At 35.8% G+C, this 24,094-nt stretch overlaps 1 protein-coding gene across 16 annotated transcripts in view; it reads right to left on the bottom strand.

The window, feature by feature from the left end:
• Positions 1–24,094, bottom strand: part of LOC147026688 (voltage-dependent N-type calcium channel subunit alpha-1B-like) — a 592,527-nt gene that overhangs the window by 101,495 nt on the left and 466,938 nt on the right. For 14 of the 16 annotated variants that reach the window (XR_015058466.1, XR_015058468.1, XR_015058470.1 and 11 more), the window contains exon 36: positions 21,108–21,276. Coding sequence is in view for 10 of the 16 variants with exons in the window: in XM_085882404.1 (XP_085738530.1) it covers positions 21,108–21,276 (169 nt within the window). In the remaining 6 variants the exon portion in view is untranslated. Of the gene's footprint in view, positions 1–17,580; positions 17,748–17,980; positions 18,039–18,282; positions 21,277–24,094 lie in introns of those variants that run through there. The other 2 variants (XR_015058471.1, XR_015058472.1) reach the window with 2 other exon arrangements.

The following is a 24,094-nucleotide window of genomic DNA, read 5'->3' as shown; positions in this document are numbered from 1 at the left end:
ACCATTAGGAATGGGGGTTATGCATCAAATAAAGGTCACAATTTGGCTGTAAAGTCAGTTGGGGACAACATCGCATGTCACACTTGAAGTCATGGCCAGGAGAAATCACATTTCAGGCACCAAGATATGTTATAAACATGCAGTTCACATCTAATCACATCTAACACATGCAGTTCACATCTAATCTGATGGTGAGAAAAAGTTGGACAGGCAATGGGATACTTCATTGATGCATGAACTAAAGATCATTCCGGTCTCGCTAGTGGCTATCTGGAGGCCGAGCAAGTCGAGACGACTTTTAGTCTGCTGTGGATGCGATAAGCATAGAATGTCTCAAGCATGTCGGGTTTCTTCTAAATTTCTTTCAGTTTTGTGGTGTTAAACAACAGTAGTGATTGTTTTAAAAAGTAATATGTTGGACAGAATTGACTGAATACTGTAGTTCCATCCATCCACTGGGACCATACTCTGTGCAGAGCGTTGGTGCTGCTTAAGCAGTCTCCTTGGCTATTGGACACAATCCTGGACGGGTCGCCACTCCGACACAGTATACCAGCGAGCTGGCACTCATTTTGCTGACCTCAGAAGGATAACAGGCAGAATCAACCCCACCTGGTGTTAATTCAACAGCTGAGTGGGATTTGAACTCAGGATCCTCAGATCCGAAACCCACTACCCTAACCATTAAGCCAACACCAGGCATGCTGTAGTTGGTGGTTATAATTTTTTTTATTTCCAGTAGGTGTGCTCCACGATACACCACAATAAGCTACTTATACATCTTCACACGGAGTTTGTCCAAGGTGGAAACCCCCTTGGGGAGGGGGGCAAATGAAATCGCAACAACGTCTGTCGTGTTGCCCCAAGTCTTCCTGGAAAGTTTGGTTGAGATTTGGCAAGTAACGACTGAACGTATCACGGTCAGACAGAGACACCAAAATGTGTACCTTCGTGTAATTGAGAGTAAAGAAAACAAAATATAGGGAAGCATTTGGAGGACTGACAAAGCACGAAACATTGGCCTTTGCTGAATCTTTGCTGAACTTTCACCATGACGCCAATCGCTAAGTTGGCTGAGCATTATGTTGACTGGAAGACTACCGGCATTCATCAGGAGGATGAGAAAGGTCGACCTTCCGATGATCTGCGGCTGGATCGTCAAGGTGTGGGAGAAGGTAACATCGGACCTCATCAAGTGAGCATTTCTAAAATTCTGCATCTCCAACAACATGGACGGCACAGAGGACGACATCATTTGGGAGGAGGAGGCTGCAAATTACGGTGACAGCGACGTGGATAGCGACGTGGACTTGCTCTCCCCTGTTTTGGACAAGGAGCTACGTGCCGTCTTCAACGAGGAAACCATTGACGAGGATTTCCTCAGGTTTAGTTGAAAAGCTTCATCAAACCCAAACGGCCCTTTTCAGGGCCACAAATCCACAAGAAATAAGTATGATACTGGTATGAATCCCTTTTCTTCCTTTTTCTCAGAACAAAAAAAATCCTCTTTATAATATTAAAAAATAAAAACTTGTTGGTATCCTCTCTTCTCTCTCGCCAACTTCTTGAAAATGAGAATAAGACTGTTAGACGAAATTAAGTGCACGTGGGAGTATGTTGATATCTCCGTCACTTTGTTCTGTACAAAGTTAATGTACAAATGTATTTAGATCTAAATCAGAAAATAATATGATCAATATAATCGTGTATTTTGAAGGTGAAAAACAGAGTGCGGTTAATACATAGCCGTGGTTTATACACCAGAAAATACGGTGTTTTCTGTACTTTCTTTGTTTTCCATCAAAGTGGTTGCTATTTTTTTCACTATTTTTCAGGACTTTGTGTTTTTTACACCAGATTTGCTGCTGTTTTTTTCACTATTTTTCTGTACTTAGTTTTTTTCCACCAAAGTGGTTGCTATTTTTCACCATTTGTGTTATTCAAAAAATATTTTTCTCCAATTTATTATCTTGCCAAAACGAAGTTTTTGCAAGATATGTTCGTCAGCTTGTATGTTTTTTTTTGTTTTTTTGTTTGGCTGTAATCACGTATAAAAAATTCTGCAGAGCACAGTTATCATTGGAAATTTTTGTAACTTCGCATATCAGAGGCCTATAGAGGTCCCTTTCAGTGCACAAAATTTTGAAGGTCAAGGTCAAAGGTCAAGGTCACTCGCAAATCAGGGGAGTCGACGAAACCCTTATTTTTTGAGTAATTTTGATTGGATAGTCTTCAAACTTCATGGAAATATAGTTCATGGTCTGGCGCTCAGCTGATTAATTTTTGGTGGCGATTGGCCTTGACCTTCATGGTTAGCGCCTTCGGTCAAACATATTTGACCCCAAGGTCAAATTTTCAAGTTTTAGGAACCATATCGTGTAGTACCTCAAATTGAACACCAGTAGGGTAAGAATACTGGTTCTGGCTCACTTTTCCCCATGTAAATGAATGGGGGATTTTCAGCCATGAAATTTTTCTTTTTTTTCCCCTGAAAAAATAAATCCCCTTTTTAGCCCAAGGTATATTTATTTGTCTCCCCTTTTAACCTGGAGCCTGGTGTTGGCTTAGTTGTTAGGGTGGCGGCTTGGGATCCCAGGGTCCTGAGTTCAAATCCCGTTGGCTGCTGAATTAACACCAGGGGGTTGACTCAGCCTGCCATCCTTCCGAGGTCGGCGAAATGAGTGCCAGTGTACTGGTCCCGGTGTATGCCCCGGTTAGAATAGGTGTACCATATCCCTGTGTGTCGTAAGAGGCGACCAGGGTTGGTGTCAGGAAGGGCATCCGGCCATAAAACATTGCCTCAAGAAAAAGCCAAACCCCTGCACAGCAGGGAAAAATGGCTGTAAAAACGGTCATTTTTTATTTCCCCTTTTAACCTAGGGGCTCTCTATTCAAATAACCCATACAACAAGATAAAGATTTGTTAAAGGTGATTCGAAAGAAATATCTGAAACGCCTAAGCCCCGGGACACTCTTTATCAAATAACCAATGCATATTGTTTAGCTCACTCATTGAACCTATAAACATTTGTTCATTCTCAAATTCCTTCAATAGTTTAATTTTCTTTGCACAATAATCCCCATCTAAAATATTGAAAAACAAAACATTTGAATCTTTATATTTTTTAAGATACCCCTTTTGTGCCATTACGAAATGATAAACTTCTCTTAATGATCTCATCTGACCACCTCCTGAGTTGCATATCATTTTGATATTGTAGTAAATTATTTTTCCATTGTTCAATTGATAACCATCAAATTTTTCAGTCCATTCAGACATATTTATTATTTTCTTTACATCCTCTAACTTATTGGTTTTTAAATTGATTCGCATATTTGTTTTATTTACCTTTGTTTTAGATATTTTTTCAATAAGACTTATTTGATATTTTTCACATTCATTATGTTTTCCATTTATATACCAAGACTGAGATTTTCTCCACTCTTTAGTTTGACTAATACTTGGTTCGACCATTTATATATTGTGAAAAACGCGGCGGAAGCCCTTAAAAACCCTAACCCATCTTCCCATCGTTAAAACTTGTGTCCATATGGAACACAATCTATTCTATTCACTCTATCATACAATACCCATATGGAACACAATCTATTTTATACACTCTATCATACAATATCCATATGGAACACAATCTATTCCATTATCTAAAATAAATCTCTTACCATCAAAGGCTCCTAATGCCTTTTTATTTACTTCTTCACTATATATCTTATGTTTATAACTTCTTATTGTATTCATTTTCCTATATTCTTCTTTCTTATTCATCAAACAATTATAATCATTTCTAAAAGTTATTGATTTCTTTATTACATATTTCTTTATTCCCTTTAACCTTTTATCAATCTGATCACCATACTTATAAGCATATGCCTTTGCTCTCAATCCAATAAACTCACTCATTACTTTTCCACCCAACTCATCCTTAAACTTACCAATAACCTTTTCATTCTTTTTTGAAAATAACTCACTCTTCTTACTAAAATTACTTGTATCATATACTCCAATGTTTTTCTTCATATCCTTATAAACATCGTCAGTTTTTATATCTAGAATAAAACTATCGGTGTCCATATACAACAATGAAGCATTTTCACCATACTCTTTCTTTAAATCATTATACAAATAATCATACATCAATATCTTTGATAAATCAAGAACTGCTGTTCCAATATAAATTGGTTTATCCATGACAATACTTTCCTTTTTCATATGAATAGCAGAAAAGTTCTCTGAAAAAACCTCTTCTCTCTCAAAACTTGGTTTATTTATCAATCTAGAAGCTTCTTTCCAAGATGTTGCAAATCTAATGTTTTGCCTGTTTCTAACATTCTCCATTGTCTTTCCAAAGACAGCATTATTCATCAATTTATAGAATTCCCCTTCAAATTTTACTTTTGTATTTGTTCTCATATCTGTATTGAATTTAATATACTTTTTCATCCAAGGACTTTGTTTAAATTTTAAAACTCTATGAATTTTAGCTACTCTCAACCCAGCAGATAAATATTGTCTCAAGTTCCTTTGATGCAAAACATATCCCTCTTTATCATAGAATGTTGTTAATAACTTTTCTGTTGATTTGCCTTTAATATTAAAACTTTTATGATAATCACTGAACCATTCTTTCTTTGGGGTTTCTTTCTCACATGCAAAAGGAAGGTCTTTATGCTTATTATGAAGATCACTCGGGTACTTCAAATCAACTTCAAAATAATAACCTTCTTCTTTGTCATTCAATTTCTCTTGAGAAGAAATAACAATATTCATCAAAGCCTTTTCATAATCCTTTTCTTCCACCCACTCTAATTTACCATAAGGCAGAGATTGAGACATTGCCCATCCATACAAATTATTAGCATCAAAGTACATCAAATAATTACTATCTTTTTCACTCTCATAATTTGGAAGATATTTATTATTTGCTTTAGCATATCTTTTTGAACATACTTGTGATATTCCACCTCTCTTAGACTTCTCAATCATCAAAAGCATATCTACATCACTGACTAAATCTATATCTTGTTTTGTCATTTTCAACATTGCACTCCAAGCTAAACCAGGAGCTGTGAAATAGTGGGCAGGATCTAATCCATAACAATTTTTATTATGACAGAGTGATCTAAAAGCTTCAAACACATCAGCTAACAATAAAACATCTGTTTTTAGATACAAATCATGATATTCTCCAAGGTTCTTTATCTTAAATATTTTCCAAATTTCTTGTGCGTGTTTATATTCCTTATCACTTATCTCTTCTTCATAAAGGTTATTATAGAAACTTTCTTTTGAAGGAAGTTGTGTTTCTTTAAATCTCATAAATGAATCCATATAACCATAAGGATAAATTCCCTTACTTGTAAGAATTTTCTCTTTACTTTGAATTTCATTACTTGTTTCAATTTCCTCTCTAGTTAGAATTCCCTCTTTAATCAGAATTTCATCTATAATCAGAATTTCCTCTTTAGTTAGAATTTCATTCTTTGTTCGAATTTTCTGTATAATTAGAATTTCATCTTCAGTAAGAATTTCTTCATTCATTTCCTCATTAATTAGAATTTCCTCTTTACTTTGAATTCTCTCTTTAATCTGAATTTCCTCTTTAGTTAGAATTTCCTCTTTTGGAAAGAATGAATTAAGATTTGGAAAAGAGCCCGTGGAGCTTAGATTTGATGCGAGGTTGGCTAGTGGTGTTCCCATAAACTTGTAAGAATCAAGAAACCGAATACGAGTTATAGGTTTTGTGAATATCATTTTTGTAAATGAAATATACTTTTGACTTGTGTTTGTTATGGCAGAAACATTCCCTGGTGTTTTTGAAAGTTCATTTATAAATAGATGTGTATCATAGTTGGCGCTGTTGTGAAGAAAGACTGGAATAAAAGAAGGTAATTTATAATTAAGATTACAACAGGAATGAGCGGGGCCTCTATATTTACCAGTAAGATGGCAATGATCCCTAACTTTAGACTCCTCAATTTCCTCCTCACAAATATGACAGATATTGTTCTTTCTAAATTCTAATTTTTCTTCTATGGTTAATTTCATCGGTTCATTTGTTTCTTTCATTAATTTACTTAGTCTTATACAATCCTTTTCTAATCGTTTTACAAACTCTTGTGAAGCATTTTTTCCACTATACTGTTCAAGTTTATTATACTTTTCTCCAAGAGATGATTTGATATAATAACAGAAACCACAAGGAATATGTTTTTGATATTTATTTGTATATGGTTCTTTTGGATTAGGAGAAGCAGTATTTATCTTTTTAAGGATACATTCAAAATCAGCGTATATCACAAATGGGTGCATGATAGATTTATTATAATCTTCAAAAGAAATCTTTTCACCAGGTTTAGGCATTGTAATTACAGCTGATTTATGATTACTACAATATTTTGAATGTTGTTCTAATCGTTCTTTTGTATGAAATGAATTAAGACATCGCTTACAAGGATATATTTTGTTTGCTGTTCTGAATACCTGAGAAGAGATTAATCTTGATAAATTATTGATGTATGTGTAATGTGAATTCTTTCCAACACTAAAATATAAAAGATCAATGTGTGTTTCTTCATTTTTAAAGTTGTTTGAAATTTTTAATATTTGAACTTTGTTTGTATCCGTTAATCCATATACATTAATAGAAAGATTATTCTTTTTCTCAAATTTAGGAATATCTGTTAGTGGCATTGGGAAATTAAAATCTTTAATGTCCAAGGTATTCTCATATTTCATATATTGTTTTACTCTTTCTGAATTACATTTTGGTGGATGTAAGTGAGCAAGAACAGACCAGAGAAAACATTTATTATCATTATTCTTAATATTAACAACTGCCTTCTTTCGTTTTATTTCTTTTGGTAATTCAATATAAGAAGAAGCTTTAAGAGGGTTTGATTTTAGAATGTGTACATCTAAAAAGATGATTTAAAAACTTTAAAGTTTTCATTTCTTTTAATGTTTTTTTAATAAATTTTTCAACATCAGGTTTCACTATTTCAATTGATTCAATTATTGATGATGGACCGGGTTCTCCAAATTGAAAAATCCTTATTTTTATATGCCCTTTAAATGCCCCATCAGTGTTTTCAATATAATAGTCTCCCTTTACTTTAAACTCATTTTTCTTGTGTTTTTGTGATTGAAGATGCCTATTATAACTACTCTTCAAAACATCCTTTGAGCAGGTATCACAATGTTTTCTTTCCAACTCAAGAGGGGATATTTTGTGAAATAGATTAAATGTGTGTTTGTTGGTTCGGAGGTGTTTTCTATAATGTTTATATTCGTGATTACAAACATCGCAGTATGTTGTATTCACCATATTTATATAATAAAACTTTGCTTAAACTAAAAATTTCTTGATGAAAATTTCGTTTATTTTACAGGTGAATCTGTGCTTAAACTAAAATTTTCTTGATGAAAATTTCGTTTATTTTACAGGTGAATCTGTGCTTAAAACCATTTTATCCTCCAACTTTTTCACTTAATAAATACAATGTTTCAAGACACAAAAGACAAGTTTCAATCAATCTCTTCATTTGTTAAAGATGCTGAGAAATATGTCAAGGATGTAAAATTGAACAAAGATAAATATAACAACTATTGGATAAAAACAATTATGGTGGATATGATGAGTTCTTCAATTTACTTCAGTGGAAGGGCTTTTAGTATACCTGGAAGAACATCAATTAAGGTATCTCTAACAAAAGTTTCTCCTCTCCTTCTGGCAATATATTCAAAACTAGAAAAAGCAATGAAACAAGAAAAGGTATCAAAAAATAAAAACCTTATGGATGAAGCTTTAGAAAGAAAAGATAAGACCATCTGTAATATGCAAGGAGAAATTTGTATTTTTTTCAACAACCCTAAAGATATAAATCCTGATGAAATAAAGGATGTTAATATATCAGGTGAAATGACATTTCGTTCAATTGTAGTTAAGGATCATTTTAAAATTACCTTTAATATAAAAAATGTAGCAGTTGAATCTGTTAATGAAAAAATGTATATCGATATCGATGGTAATGTTTTTTCTACTAATTAAATGAGCCAATATTCAACTGAAGATTTTGAAGATTATGAGAGTGATTATGATACCGAGAGTTTGCATTCAAACGATAGTTATGACACCGAGAGTTTGTGTTCAAATGATAGTTATGAAAGTATAGATGATTCTGAAAGTATCGAAGATGATATCGAAGATGAATTTCAGTTTAAGTAAAGTTTTACTTTATAAATATGAATAGTTTACTCGATTTTGAGCCTCTTGAATTCCATGATTCTCCATATGACAAATTTGAGAATTGTCCTGCGTGTGAAAGACGGGGATTAAACACAGAGTCAAAAGCCTATAAACAATGTATATTCTGTGATTATCTTCTAATTAATGATAATCAAAAATATAAAAAGGAAAATAATTCTTTTAGATTTACACCAAAAATGAATTACTTTACAAGATTGATTCGAGAAATGAATGTAAAGAACGAGGGTGAGAACACACCTTTCCTTACAAGGGAAGAAACTGAACGTATTAGAGAAATGTTCAAAGGATTGTTGTTATATCTTATTCATGGATGTGATTTTCAGGGAAATATCAACACAAGATATTGCATAAATAAAATAATGGATTATCTTGAAATTAAACCTGAACTTAGGATAAAATATAGAATTTCGAAAAAAGCCAAGAATAAATTAAATAACCTGTTTTCCAAATATATAAATGAATGATTTTTTACCTATTTGGGAAAATAAGATAAAATTTGACAACCATAAAAATCTCCCAAATTCATTAAGATGCCTCATAGTTGGTTCAAGTGGATGTGGAAAAACCTGCTTACTTTTAAAGATGCTCCTCACTCCCAACTTTTTAGATTATGATAATTTAATAATTTTCACAAAGTCGAGTTTTCAACCAGAGTATCAACTACTCTCACAAGGTTTTAATGCTGGTCTTCAAAAGAAGATATAATCGGTTTATTTAAACTTCAAAAAAACCTAAATGATTTTAACATTGAAGATATAATACAACTATTTTGTGATACACAGAGATGTAAAAAGAAATCAAAACCGATAACTTGTATTCTGAGTGATAATACGGATGATATACCGTCTCCCCAAGATTTGGATAAATCCAAAAAGAACCTCGTTATCTTTGATGATTGTGTTAATGAGAGAAACCAAACGGTAATGGACAGCTACTACACAAGAGGGAGACATTCTTCTTGTAATTGTATTTATCTTAGTCAATCGTACTTTCAGCTTCCTCGTCGTTCCATCAGAAACAATGCTAATACTTTTATTTTATTCAAGTTAAATTCAATAGATATAAACAATTTTTGGAGAGACAATTGTTCTACATTATGTAGTAAAAAGGAATTTGGGGATTACATGAAACACACGACTGAAAAATATAAATATATTGTTGTGAAACAAGATGAGATATTAAATGATATTTTTCAATAAATAAATGGATGCGAAAGAAAGAGCAAGAAGATTTAGGGAACATCAAGAGTTGGTTTCAAAAGTTGTAAAACAGCAGGAAGACATAAAGAAGAAACGCAGACAGAAACTAACGGGCGAAGAAGCATTTGAAAGAAAACAAGAGAAATTTTTTAAACCACTTTTAAAAACTTCCCAAGGAAAAATGAAAGATGTTTCCACAGTTCCCACGGTAGAATATACTCCTAAAAAACTTCAAATGTTAAAAGATTTCAGTCAAATGACGGAGGAAGAATTAGAGCATTTAGGAGAATTAGAATATGATGATGAAGGTTTATTTCAACAACTGGAAGAGATTAATCGAGCCTGTGATTATATTGTGAATGCTCTTCAAAACAATGAATATTCAGCGGATTCAAAAACCAAAGCAGGACTCATTCCAACAGAACAATCAGCAATATTTCATCTTGTTCAAGAAAAGGTATTGATATTTAATGATGAATTAAGGTTCTTGGGTTCTGCTCAACCCCCTGTTAAACTAACTCCAAGATTAATGTTTCTTCTCACAAAAGATGGAAGACAAGGTTCAACTGTGAGGGATGAATCAAAGTATATTGATAAACCATTGGATATGGAAAATAATGATGATAGAGTATATATTGATCTGCTGAACACTCTAAATTATAAGGTTATTCTTTCTGGTAAAAGTAGGAAGAATGAGAAGGAGAAACACATTATTCAGGCTTTAAGTATCCTTGGTTCAGGTGTTAGTTTTCTTCCAAATGACCCATCGCAATTAGTTAATAGACTGTTATTGTTGTTAGGCAGTAAGAAGGCTGGAAATAACAATTGTTTTAATGAAGCATCAGCCATTTTAGACCAGTTGATGAACATGAAAATAATTAATAAATATCAATATAAAGACATTTTATCTCATATTAAATAAGATGAGAAGCACAATCCTTAGTTTCAATTTCACAACAAGCGACCACACATCTTCATTCCCATACCCACTACAACTTGACACAACAAAAGAATATGAGGCATCTTTATTGTCCATGGAAACTTATAATACCTTATTTAATATAACCGAGAAAAATGACAAGTTTAGTTATAATCCAGGAAGTGGATACAAAACGATAACAGTCTCACCCGGAGCATATGAGATTTCTCAAATATCTTCCGAAATTGCTCGTCTTATGAAAGAACAGGGTGATGAACCAAAAAATATTGTTATAAACATTCAAAAACATACTTCAAAATCAACGATTAAAGTTAAAAATAACTACAAGGTTGATTTCACAATTGATAATTCATTTAGAGAGTTATTGGGTTTCTCCTCAAAAAAGATTGAAACTAATGGGACGTTTTACAGTGATAATGTCATTCAAATATCCTCAGGAATAAATTCGGTGTTAATTCACTGTGATTTGATTGATGGTGCTTATAATGATGGGAAAAAACAAATACAATATTTTCATTCAGCGCATACTCAACCCCAATTGGTTATAAATTCAATATGGAACCCAAAAATTTGGTTTATCTACCTGTGTCAGGAAAAACCATACACAGAGTAAATTTTAGGATAACCGACCAAGATAATCGTGTGATTTCTTTTAATGGAGAAGTTATATCCATCAGAATTCACCTACGTGAAGTTTTCCAATAAATAAATACGATGGTTATTTTGAGGAAACACGAGTTGGGAAAATATAAAATAATTACAGGGGATGGGATGTTCCTTTCCCCATACTACAAGGGTGAAGGTATGTATCTTGGTAGAGGATACTATAAACCTAAGAGACAAAGGGGTGTTGGACATCAATTTAGAGGAGATGGGATAATTGATACTCTCATGGGTATTGGTTCAACTATTCTTAAACATAAAGATCTAATTGGTTCAACTGCTTCTGCTGTGGGAAATGTAGCAGGTGCCGTAAAGAGTATAAAAGATGCTCAGAAGGAATCTCATAAATTACAAGCAATAAAAGAAATTAAGAAAGGCAAAACTCAGTTGTCCCCCAAGAACGACAGAAAATAATTCAAATACTTGGATCAGGGTTTCAAAAGTTTTAACATCTTTTTTTCCTAAATAAATACAAGTATGGAAGCAATTGATAGTATCTATGATTTGGATGATACTATTATTATCTCAAACTCCACTAAAAAAGAAGATTACTTCAAGGTAAATGCAATAACTGGAACAGACTGGAATACGAATGGTACAAAAAGTTTTGAAATAAATAATCAACAAACCTATTTGAATCTCTCCGAAAGTTTCTTGTTGTGTAAATTTAAATTCACTAAGGCTGGGAATAACACAAACGCTACACTTGTAAATGATTTCTTCTGGAAAATGTTTGATAGTGTGCGTTTGTATATTGGAACACAAGAAGTTGAAGCGGTTGATTATGTCTCTGCTGTATCTGAAATGATAAAATTTACACTCTATACATTCAGTGATAGAATGGGAAAGGGGTCTGTCGAAGGTTTTATTCCTGATATGTCAACGGGAACAAACACAGACCCTGGGTATACTCAAAGGAAAGGAATGTATAATGATGATACAAAAGCAGAAAATAGTTTTACTGTGGCAGTTCCTCTTAAAGGTATATTTGGATTTTGTGATCATGATAAAGTTCTGTATGGCCTTAAAATTAGATTTCAACTACAAAGGAATGATAATGAAAATCGATTGCTTTTTGGTGTTGGTAATGCTTTTGGTGATCAGAATAAATTTGTAATTGAGGAGATGAGTTGGTATATCAGTGAATATACTCCTAATCTTAAAACAGAAGAGATGTTGAATCGAAGACTTAACTCAAAGAAACCACTCAGTGTATCATACCTCAAAAGAAGATGTCAACACGTTAAACTCAATCAAACTACTTACACGTGGAATTTGGGTGTTCTGGAAGGAAAGCCACGATATCTGTGGATCATTTTTAAAAAGCCAGATGGTGATACTGCGACTGATAAGAATAATGCATTGAGTGATAATGCTAAGGTGAAACAACTTCGCGTTTCTCTAGATGGAACATTTTACCCACGAGATAGATTGGAAATTAATTGGGAAAAAATGATTTTGCTGAAGCATACAAGTCTTACCAAAAGGTGTGTGAAAGTAATGGAAATAAAGAACCTATTTTGGATATGACAGCATTTAAAAGTTTGTACACAATCTATGCGTTTGACCTGAGCGCTCAAAAGGAAACTATAAAGTCTAATCGAGTGGATACTTCCCTATACATTGAAAGAGGAGAGAGTGAAGAAGTTGATACATATTGTTTGCTTTTGGAAGAAACAGAATTGCAGATTAATACAGATAATGGTGTGATGATTAGTCTCACATAATTTTTTGTTAAATAAATGAGTGGCAAAGTACCAACTGGGGTATATGTTAATCAAATCAATCTTCATAAACTATCATCTTGTGTTCAAAATCAAAAGCCTTGTACGATTAACGTTAATACAATTCAGAGAAAAGGAGCAGTAAGAATTGATGTTTTTCTCACAAGAGAACAGGTTAAAATCTTGAATGACACTGGCTCACTTAAAATTAAAATGACAAAACCAATGTTGAAAAAATATTCAATAAGAGAGACGAGTGGAGGATTTCTCCCATTTCTAATTCCTTTATTTGCTGGTTTAAGTGCGGTTGGAGCATTGACGGGTGGTATTTCAACAGCGGTGAAAACTGCCAACGAAAGGAAGGCTCAACTCCAGGCTCAAAAAGAATTGGAAAGACATAACAAAGAGTTGGAGAAACAAATTAGTGGAAGTGGTGTAATTGTCGATTTTGCTGAAAAACTTGAAGGTCTGCCTGATAAAGCGAGATTGCTAGTTGGAGATATGCTTTCTTCTATAGCACAAGCAGGTGTAAAATTAACGAAAAGAGGTAATGGATTATATCTTTCTAATAAATAAATGAGCATTGATGAGTGGTTGAAAGAATTTGGAAAGAATACAACATCAAATTTACAACTTCTCAAATATTGTAAGAAATTAAAAATTCATAATGTGGTTATTTGTATGAGAGATGAATTAACAAATGTGCCGAAACATACAAAGAATATTATTATGAACTTAGAAGATAATAATGGGAACGGTTCTCATTGGGTTTGTATTTTTAATAGTCAAGACAAATATTATTTTGATAGTTTTGGTCTTCCACCACCTGTTGAAGTCATAAAATTCTTACAGAATGGTGTTTATCAAACATTTCAAGTCCAAGAATTAAATTCCAAGTGTTGTGGCCAATTATGCCTATATGTGTTATTTCAACTCAACAAAAATAAAAAATTTTATGATATTATTTTTAATCTAATATAAATGACTTATGTTGGTAAAGATGGTTCTATCTTTGGTGTATCTCAAGAACTGGATATTGATTTATCAAATTATTACACAAAGGCACAGGCTGAATGACATAAATATAATATAACCAAAAATATTAACATGAAAAATGCTTATAAATTAAAAAATTATCCAAGCCCGACTGACGCGAATGACTTGGTGAGATTAAGCGATTTATCACAATATATATCCTTAAATAAAACAGCCGTGTATTCCAAAGATACAGAAGTGTTGATATTATCTCCAGGTCATACAGAATTCACAGTTCGAATTAAAATAAATTTTTATAAAGAAGGGCGTATCGTTTGTATGAGAATAGAACAATGGGGGTATGATATGAATGATTTAGGGTATAATTGGTCATTTAAAATTAACCTCGAAGACCTGGAACAATTAAATCAGTCTCGTAAGGAAGAATATTATCCACTTGGTATCGAGAATGAGTTTTGTGGGGCTACGATTAGTAAACAACAAATAAAAGAATTTAATAAGGGTAAATATAATAATGGTTTTGCCCTTGTTTATCTCATGAAAACAGAAAAAACAGGATTATATATAATAAGTAAGGAAATACAAAATGATTTAACTATGGGAAGATGGGGAGGTGTTTCGTGCCATAATATTGTTCTAACATATATTTCTAATACATAAATGACAGCAAGAAGGCTTCAAGAAAATTATCATTTCTGTGTCCAAGCATACCTTCAAGAAAAGGGTATTCGGTATTTTAATAAATATGTTCTACAACATAAGAATGAGGTATTTTCAATAAAAGATTGGCATTATGCTGATGTTGATAAACCGACAACTTTAGATTTAATTAGAATGTTAAATAATGAAAAAATTATAAAGTTAAGAAAAGGTAAGGCTCTTTTAGAAATTCAAAAGAAATTTTATTGGTTTCCTGTTGTAAAAAATTATTTTGGATACAGGAATAACAAGAAATCCTGATGAATATATGTATAATATTCTATGGGGTGTAAGCGATTCAAGGATAGTAAGGGATGAGGAAGGAGTTGAAGAAGAGAGGGAGGAGGAGGAAAAGGAGAAGAGGGAGAAGAAAGAGAAGGAGGAAAAAGAGAAGAGAGAGAAGGAGGAGAGGGAGAAGAGAGAGAGGGAGGAGAGAGAGAAGAGAGAGAGGGAGGAGAGGGAGAAGAAAGAGAAGGAGAGGGAGGAGAGGGAGAAGAAAGAGAAGGAGGAAAAAGAGAAGAGAGAGAAGGAGGAGAGGGAGGAAAGAGCGAGACAAAATAAATATCAAAATATGGAAACCAGTGAGATTAAAAAAAGATTAAGGGTATTACAGAAAATAACTCAACCCACCGAGGAGGAAAAGAAAGAATTGACAAGTCTATTTGCAATACTTTCGACAAGACTATTAGCATCGACAAGATATGGATTTTAATTCAAGTTTTTCATTTTTTTTTCTTAAATAAATGGAGGAGAGAGTGAAGGCATTTCTAAGGATTCTTTATGTTTTAAAAATTAAGATTCAAATGTGCATGTTGGAAACTAAAAAGGTTTTTGCACTCTGCAGGAATTTTTCTCATAAATAAATGAGTTATTGTCTCAAATGTAAAAAGAAAACTAATACTAAAAATATTTCATATATTAAAAGTAAAAATAACAGGGTTATACAAAAAGGTATATGTTCGGTGTGTGGTTCAAAAAAAAATCAATTTATCTCCCAACACAAACTAGGAGGAGATATCCAAAAGTTTTTATCAGGAAGTAAATTTACAACTACTGGAATACCAGGGGAATTACATCTTCCAGGGTATTCTTTCTGTGGCCCAGGCACAAACTTGGATAAAAGATTAGATGAGGCAGACAATCCTAAATCCTGGAGTAAGCCTATCAATAGAGTTGATGAAGTGTGCATGAGACACGATATTGATTATGGGAATACCACAACGTTGCAAGAAAAGCATGAAGCCGATAGAGAAATGTTGTATAATTTGTCTCTGATACAAAATCCAACCTTGAGAGAAAAAGTTGATAGGTTCATCGTGAAGAAGATGATTAGTGCTAAATTGAAACTTGGACTTGGAAATTCAAAAAACTTATAGGCTCTAATGATGCCATTAAGACTGAAGAGCAATTAGCTGATGAATTACATAAACCAATATTCACAAAGTTTCAGAGAAGGAAAGTTTATTCCAAGGAAGTTGATTATATCTGGTCTGCTGATTTGATTGAACTCAATAATGATAAGGGGTACAAGTATGCTTTAACCGTTATTGATTTGAGGAGTAGATATGTGTGGGTTGTCCCTTTAAAAAACAAAACAGGTAATACTCTTATGTTAGCTTTTCAACAGATATTTAATAAAAGTAAGAGAAAACCTAAAAAATTGTGGACTGATGAGGGTAGAGAGTTTTATAACAAGACATTTATGAATTTTCTAAAAAATAACAGTATTACATTATACAGTACCTTTAATGAAGGGAAGGCAGTTGTTGTTGAACGTTTTAATCGTACCTTAAAAGAGAGACTATATAAAAAATTCACACAACTCGGTTCACAACAATGGTCATCTTTTATTCAGGATATTGTGGATAAGTATAATGACACGATTCACACGGCAACAAATATGAAACCATCAGAAACATTTACAAAATTAAAATATGAAAAAGAGATTAATGTCAGAAAACCTAAGTTCAAAGTTGGTGATATCGTAAGAATATATCGGTGGAAATCTCATTTTGAAAAAGGTTATACGAAAAGATGGACCAACGAGCTTTTAAAATTGTTGATGTAATAGATACGGTTCCTTGGACTTATAAGATATATGATTTGGAAGGGGAAGAGATTTTAGGTTCATTTTATTCACAGGAATTACAAAATACAAAGATAAATTGAAATTTTTTGACTCCGCCCCTTTTTGGCTCCACCCACACAAGCCCCCGCCCACACAAGCCCCGCCCACACAAACCCCACACAAACCCCACCACACACCCCATCACAAGCTGCAATAAATTGAAATTGTTGACTCCGCCCCTTTTTGACTCCGCCCACACACGCCCCTCCCACCAAAGCCCTGCCCACACAAACCCCACACAAACCCCACACAAGCTCCACACAACCTCCACACAAAAACTCCACACAAGCTCCACACACACAAACCCCACACAAGCTCCACCCATATTCATCATATTCACATAATTAGTGATTAGTTAATTAGTTCCCCACACACACACAACATGTTTATTTAATTAAAAAATTATCCACCCATCCACACAAGCTCCACTCATCCACCCATCCCCCCATCTCTCCACCCATCCATTTATCCACATAAGCCTCATCCACATTCACCCCTCCCACACAAGCTCCACCCACATAAACCCCTGCCCATATAAACCCTGCCCACATAAACCCCTCCCACATAAGCCCTGCCTACACAAGCTCCACACAAAAACTCCACACACATAAACCCCTCCCACACAAGCTCCACCCACATAAACCCCCGCCCACACAAGCCCCACCCACACAAGCCCCACCCACACACACACACCCCGCCCACACAAGCCCCTCCCACACACACCCCACCCACACAAGCCTCCACCGAAGCCCCGCCCACACAAGCCCCGCCCACACAAGCCCCACCCCCCCTCATCCCCCCTGTGCGCCCCCACCTTTGACCCACCACCTCCCTCATCCCACCCCCACCCTTCCCCACACACACACATGGGGAGGGGAGGGATGGGATGAGGGGGTGATGGGTCATTGGGGGAGCGCACCTACCCCCTCCCCCCAACCCCCCCCTTTACATCTCTTTTATTCTTTTCTTGTAATTCAGAATCAAGTAATTGTAAACAAAACAAATATAATTTATTAATATTGAAAATATTAAATATTCATTTGCGAGAATGTACAATCTTTCCCAGCAATCTTCTTCAGATGCCTTGTGATTTCGAAACTCAGGCACCATATTCTGTTTTGAAACAAAAAGTGGATAATAATTAGGTTCTATAAAGATAATTACATGGTAATATGAATAAGCCTCGTTGACCACTGAATTAACACACCAGGAGCCTGTCATCCTTTCAAGGTCAATAAAATGAATTCCAGTGTACTGACAAAACCACGTCCAAACTAATGATGCAACCAACATAAGGCGACATTCTAAAGAGAGAGTGATATTAATAATAATTCAGAAATATTTACCTCCAGAAAATCATGTGTTGTACAAGATTGCTTCAACAGCTGATGTTGTGCGATAGTGCTGAAAAAAAAAAAAAAGTCAAGGGTATAGATGAAGAGACAGACAGGGAAAGCAACACACACACACACACACGCACACACACACATACACACACACACATAGACACACACACACGTGCCTCACCATTGGTTTAATTCATTCGAGATCAGAGACCAGTCATTATAAATCATTGGCCTCTTCAATAAGAGCAGAGAGAGGTAGGTAGAAAGACAGACAGAGAGAGAGGCACACACACGTGTCTCACCATTGGTTTAATTCCTTCGAGATGAGAGGACGTGATAAGACTTCATGCCACTCATTGAAAATGTCTTTCAATTCTCTTCTAAAATCATTGATCTCTTCAATAAGAGTATTAATTTCATGAACCACGTCGTGATATGTGAACTCAATTTCTTCCAATGCCCTGTCAGGGAAAAAATATATATATATATATATATCAGAATTATCATGATTTAATTAATAATCATTTGCTTCATCGTTCAAAGAGAAAAGCATACACAAACTTACCAACTCTGTAGTGGGCTGTTGGCTTCATCGGAAGAAATATCGTCCATGCCTCAGTTGTAAAAATGAAAATCCCGTCTGGCAGAAACTTTGTCTGGCGAACCGCTTATAAAGCAACGATGAGGAGATTGCTTAATCATTGGGTGTGGGCACAGGAAATGGCAAGCTTCTCTTAATGATCTCATCTGGCCACCGCCCGAGTTGCAAATCGTTTTTGGACATAAACCACGCCATAAAAGTTTTGATTCAAATGTTTTCAGTTCGTGTTCTGAGATAAAATATAAACACGAGACCTTGTCTCACAGAATAGTTCCTATTTTTTCACAGCATGACAGTCCAAAACCACTTCCTCATTCACACAGCACGGCCGTGTCAAAAAAAACACTTCCTCATTTTCACGGCATGAACTGAAAACATTTGAAACAAAACTTTTTTTCTGGCATGGTTTATGTACAAAAATGATTTGCAACTCGGGCGGTGGCCAGATGAGATCATTAAGAGAAGTTTATCATTTCGTAATGGCACAAAAGGGGTATCTTAAAAAATATAAAGATTCAAATGTTTTGTTTTTCAATATTTTAGATGGGGATTATTGTGCAAAGAAAATTAAACTATTGAAGGAATTTGAGAATGAACAAATGTTTATAGGTTCAATGAGTGAGCTAAACAATATGCATTGGTTATTTGATAAAGAGTGTCCCGGGGCTTAGGCGTTTCAGATATTTCTTTTGAATCACCTTTAACAAATCTTTATCTTGTTGTATGGGTTATTTGAATAGAGAGCCCCTAGGTTAAAAGGGGAAATAAAAAAATGACCGTTTTTACAGCCATTTTTCCCTGCTGTGCAGGGGTTTGGCTTTTTCTTGAGGCAATGTTTTATGGCCGGATGCCCTTCCTGACACCAACCCTGGTCGCCTCTTACGACACACAGGGATATGGTACACCTATTCTAACCGGGGCATACACCGGGACCAGTACACTGGCACTCATTTCGCCGACCTCGGAAGGATGGCAGGCTGAGTCAACCCCCTGGTGTTAATTCAGCAGCCAACGGGATTTGAACTCAGGACCCTGGGATCCCAAGCCGCCACCCTAACAACTAAGCCAACACCAGGCTCCAGGTTAAAAGGGGAGACAAATAAATATACCTTGGGCTAAAAAGGGGATTTATTTTTTCAGGGGAAAAAAAAGAAAAATTTCATGGCTGAAAATCCCCCATTCATTTACATGGGGAAAAGTGAGCCAGAACCAGTATTCTTACCCTACTAACACCTCGATGAGTGCTTTCTAGATATGTCAAGCTTGAGACATTATGACGTCATTTGGTGACGTTATGAGGCAAACGTATATTTTTCATGGTTACTCTGTAGAACGATTCTCATCGGAATCTCTCGTCGGCAGATATTCCTCAAGGAGTCGCTCCTGGTGGATAGCAGCTCTGTTCAGCTCAGTATGACCTTAAAGAAGTCACACGTGGTCACCTTTTGGCAAGATACGGGTCACCCTGCGGGTGACATTGGTTTATTTCCTTTTTTTGTTGTTCGAAACTGGCAATTTAAAATCTATTTTTCAGCTTTTTAAAAATTGCCTGGTGTTGGCCTTGTGGTTAGGGTGGCAGGCTTTGGATCCAAGCATCCTGAATTCAGGATGAAATGATTACCAGTGTACATGTATGGGGGCACAGCATCAGTGGCACAGCTCGTTTGTCGTGTGCAGCACCAAGCATCATTACTGGGGTGTTGCCGTGCCACTCCTGCAGTACCCCCTGTTGGTCAATGCAGTAATTTGGAATTTGTCCAGGATCCTGGTGATAATTTGCCTAAAAAAAAGACACCATGGGAACTTTAACGTCCACTGACGACCTCTGCTGGGTGAACTGATCCTCTAGCTTAACGTCCATCTGATGGACAGCGCATATGTTGATGTCGTCCTGCATGCGAAACACCAGAATAGCAGTTTACAGCTTTGTTGAGATTCAAAACCAGGCTCGACAGGTCAAAAGCAAGTGCACGTACCTCTAAGCTAACCTGCCAGGATAATCTAAGCTTTCACATTATAAAACTATCAGAACTGCACACATTACTAAATACATTGTCTGACTTTGGTTACATGTTTCTGCATGGCGACATTATCAACTGTTACAGAAATAACTGGGCAATGAAACCTTCCTGTGAAGACCCATTTGGCAAGGTTATCTTGTCTTCATGTTTATATGCATGCATCATTATCCAATTTGATTCGTTACAACTTGGAATGATGCTGTACTTTATGTATTCAATGATGATCTTGTAATAATAAAGCTTTCATTTGTTGGTGCTGTGAATTGGATGCTTCATAGATAAAACCTTCATAACACTGCTGATATTGATTGCTTGAGTCACAGAGGGTTAAACAGCCAGCCAAAATAAACATGTGTCTAAATACCTTTTTGGTGTTTAGACGCTGGAAGTGTATGTTCTCAATTTCTCACCACTCCATGATGGCTTTTCTTTTACCTGAGTCTTACATACAAGCACGTTATAATTGAAGGGTATACTCAGAGAAGAGCCTAAACAGTAAACAAACCAAGAAAGAGCAGAGGAAGATGAAGGAGACAAAATAGAAAAAAGTGAAGTTGCTGCCACAGTCGCCATTCTCTGCAGTCTGTGAGTAATGTGATCCAGGATAGGGTTCACAAGGTCGATTGGCCTGACAGTCCAACATGATTTCATGCCAAGCCTCTCCCGTTGCACTCCTTAAAGACAAGAAAAAATAGTTAGTATAAGTTATAAGCACGAGCACATTAGCAGAAGGGTGATCCCCCCCCCCCCCCACTCTGACAGTGACACACCCACACACACAATTACATTTTTACTGAGAGTAACCTCACACATGCAATTCTGACAACTCAACAAAAAACCCTCAGCTTTCCTATCCCAACTCTGTTCATCTGTGCTCTCCCCCCCCCACCACCCTCCCAAACCCAAGTCCTCACCCTTCCACTCCCAACTCAAAGGCATCAATCCCCTCCACACATTCAAATTCCCTATGCCCCCCACCCACCGGATGTCCTCGAACCCCCTCCCCCCTTTCCAAGGTTGTCCCATCTTTACTCTCACCCTCCTTTTATGACCTCCGTGTGTCCGTTGCACTTCATTTTAAAGTGTTCCTGTTGTCGTAAACATTTTAAGGCCCATAAGACCCACACAACCCTTTAAGACCCTTCACCCTAAGACCCATAAGACCCTTTTGACCTCAAAAACCTTTACACCCTTTATAACCCTAATGCCCTTTAAGAACCTTTAGGATGTAAAATCCCTGTAGATGCTATAGACCCCATTTGAACCTTTAGACCCTGAAGACATTTTGTCTGAGGGCCTTCTGCAGTAGCACTTGAGGGTCACCAGCCATAATCAAAAGCCCCCCCCCAGGTTGGTAACACAGTGAAAAGTCACACGTAGCATAGAAAACGTCCCACATTGCAAAGAGAAAAGTCCCAGTGGCAGAGAAAAAGTCCCATGTGGCAACGAGAAAATGACAACAATTTCATGTCCATGACAACAATTTCACCACATTATAATAAGCCTGGTGTTGGCTTAGTGGTTTGGGAGGTTGGTTTTGGATCTTAGGGTCCTGAGTTTGAACTCCATTTGCCACTAAATTAACACCAGGTGGGGTTGATTCAGCCTGTCATCCTTCAGGTTTACAAAATGAGTACCAATGTGCTGGTATCTGGGCATAGCATCAGTGGCATCATCGTGCCTCAACAAAATGATAGCTACCCGGCAGCCAAGCTACCGTATGCAAGAAGAAGACCCCATTATAATCAAATGAGATATTTTTGTGATTTTATGATTGTCAAACCTCAGGAATTTTTCAAGATATAACATTGAAACTTACACAGCTTATTTGCATGTATGTGTAGTGTATGTATATAAAATCAGGTCAAAGTTAGTCAAATGTCAAGGTTAATGCCGTCCAAAACATATAAAACACCGATTCGGCGGCAATTAGAAAATGTATCACCCAAATTTGTTTCGCACAACATTCCATCAAGTAGAACACTTGACAGGGGAAATTGTTCAAATTGCTGTTTCCATGGCAACTATTGTTTGTTTGGAATTCACAAGTTACATGCTTTGCATGACATACATTTTTAATCACAAACAATAGTTCCTCTGAGCGGGCCGCCATTGTCTATCAGGTAGGTAAACTTGCAACATGTGCCATGGTCCACATCACCATTTTATGTTGAATTCGCATTTCTGCTAATACACACTCAAAAAAATTTCTCATTTGAGGTAAGACATCTACGAACCCATTGGAGACGGGTACCCTGCTAGTATTACTACCAGAGTTGGTGTCAAAGCCACCCAATGCTTGCCTGTTTATGCATTTATCGTTTTTTTTTAAAAGACTCGTCGAATAATTAATATTTTTTATAAGGCATTGCAGTGAAGTCTGATCCAAATAATTTTAAAGCAATATATGCATTTGTATATTGTAATCAGTAACAAGAGCGCAAGTGAGCACAAAAATGCCCGAACAAGAAGGTATATACAGAATTGTGCTAGTACATGGAAAACAGCATCCTGGTTGCCATGGCAACCACTTTAGATGACGAACGTATGTCGCGACACACCGTCTCCACAGTCTGTACCTATGTACCAAATATGAAACGTGAAAGTTGAAAACTTTGGGAGTTAGAGTGCAGACAGGAACGGATGGAAAACAGCATCCTGGTTGCCATGGCAACCACTTTAGATGACGAACGTATGTGATGACACACCGTCTCCACAGTCTGTACCTATGTACCAAATATGAAACGTGAAAGTTGAAAACTTTGGGAGTTAGAGTGCGGACAGGAACAGACGGATGGACAGACAGACAGACAGACGGACGGACGGATGACCGGTATCACATAATAGGCCCCGATATATATATATATATATATATATATATATATATATATATATATATATATATATATATATATATATATATATATATATATATATATATATATATATATATATATATATATGTCGGGCGTATAAAAAATAGTGTGGTAGATAAAAACATTAGAAAGGAAAAAATAACTTGCACCAAAAACTTTAACATTTTCACGCTCACGCTGACACTGACGCTGACGCTCATGCCGGGGGTATCGCTATAGCTCTCTGTTCTTTGAACAGGCGAGCTAAAAAGGAGCAGCATCCGTCCGTGTGTCCATCACACTTCATTGTAAAAGGTTCCTGTTGTCGTAGAATAATAACTACAAGGGCACCCGGTAGAGTGCATACCTCCGCCCTGTAATGCCTAATCCATGAGAACATATCTGGCCCAATACATTTTTGAGATATCGTGCTATATATCGTTTTTGAGCCCTATCTCTTAATTATGTAGAATAACTTTAAAAATTATAGTAGTCGGATCCGGATCTTCACCAAAATCGAATCGATTCGTCGTGGTCACACACCCAACCTGTCAAACAAGTTTCATCCAAATCCGTCCACAACTTTTTGAGATATCGTGCTATATATCGTTTTTGGCCCCATCTCTCAATGGTGAAG

This window comes from Eptatretus burgeri, chromosome 5, assembly GCF_056783735.1.
Source record: "Eptatretus burgeri isolate ZD-2024b chromosome 5, Ebu_testis_v1, whole genome shotgun sequence".
NCBI classification, from domain to species: Eukaryota; Metazoa; Chordata; class Myxini; order Myxiniformes; family Myxinidae; genus Eptatretus; species Eptatretus burgeri.
This window is presented reverse-complemented; position numbering and strand designations above follow the sequence as displayed.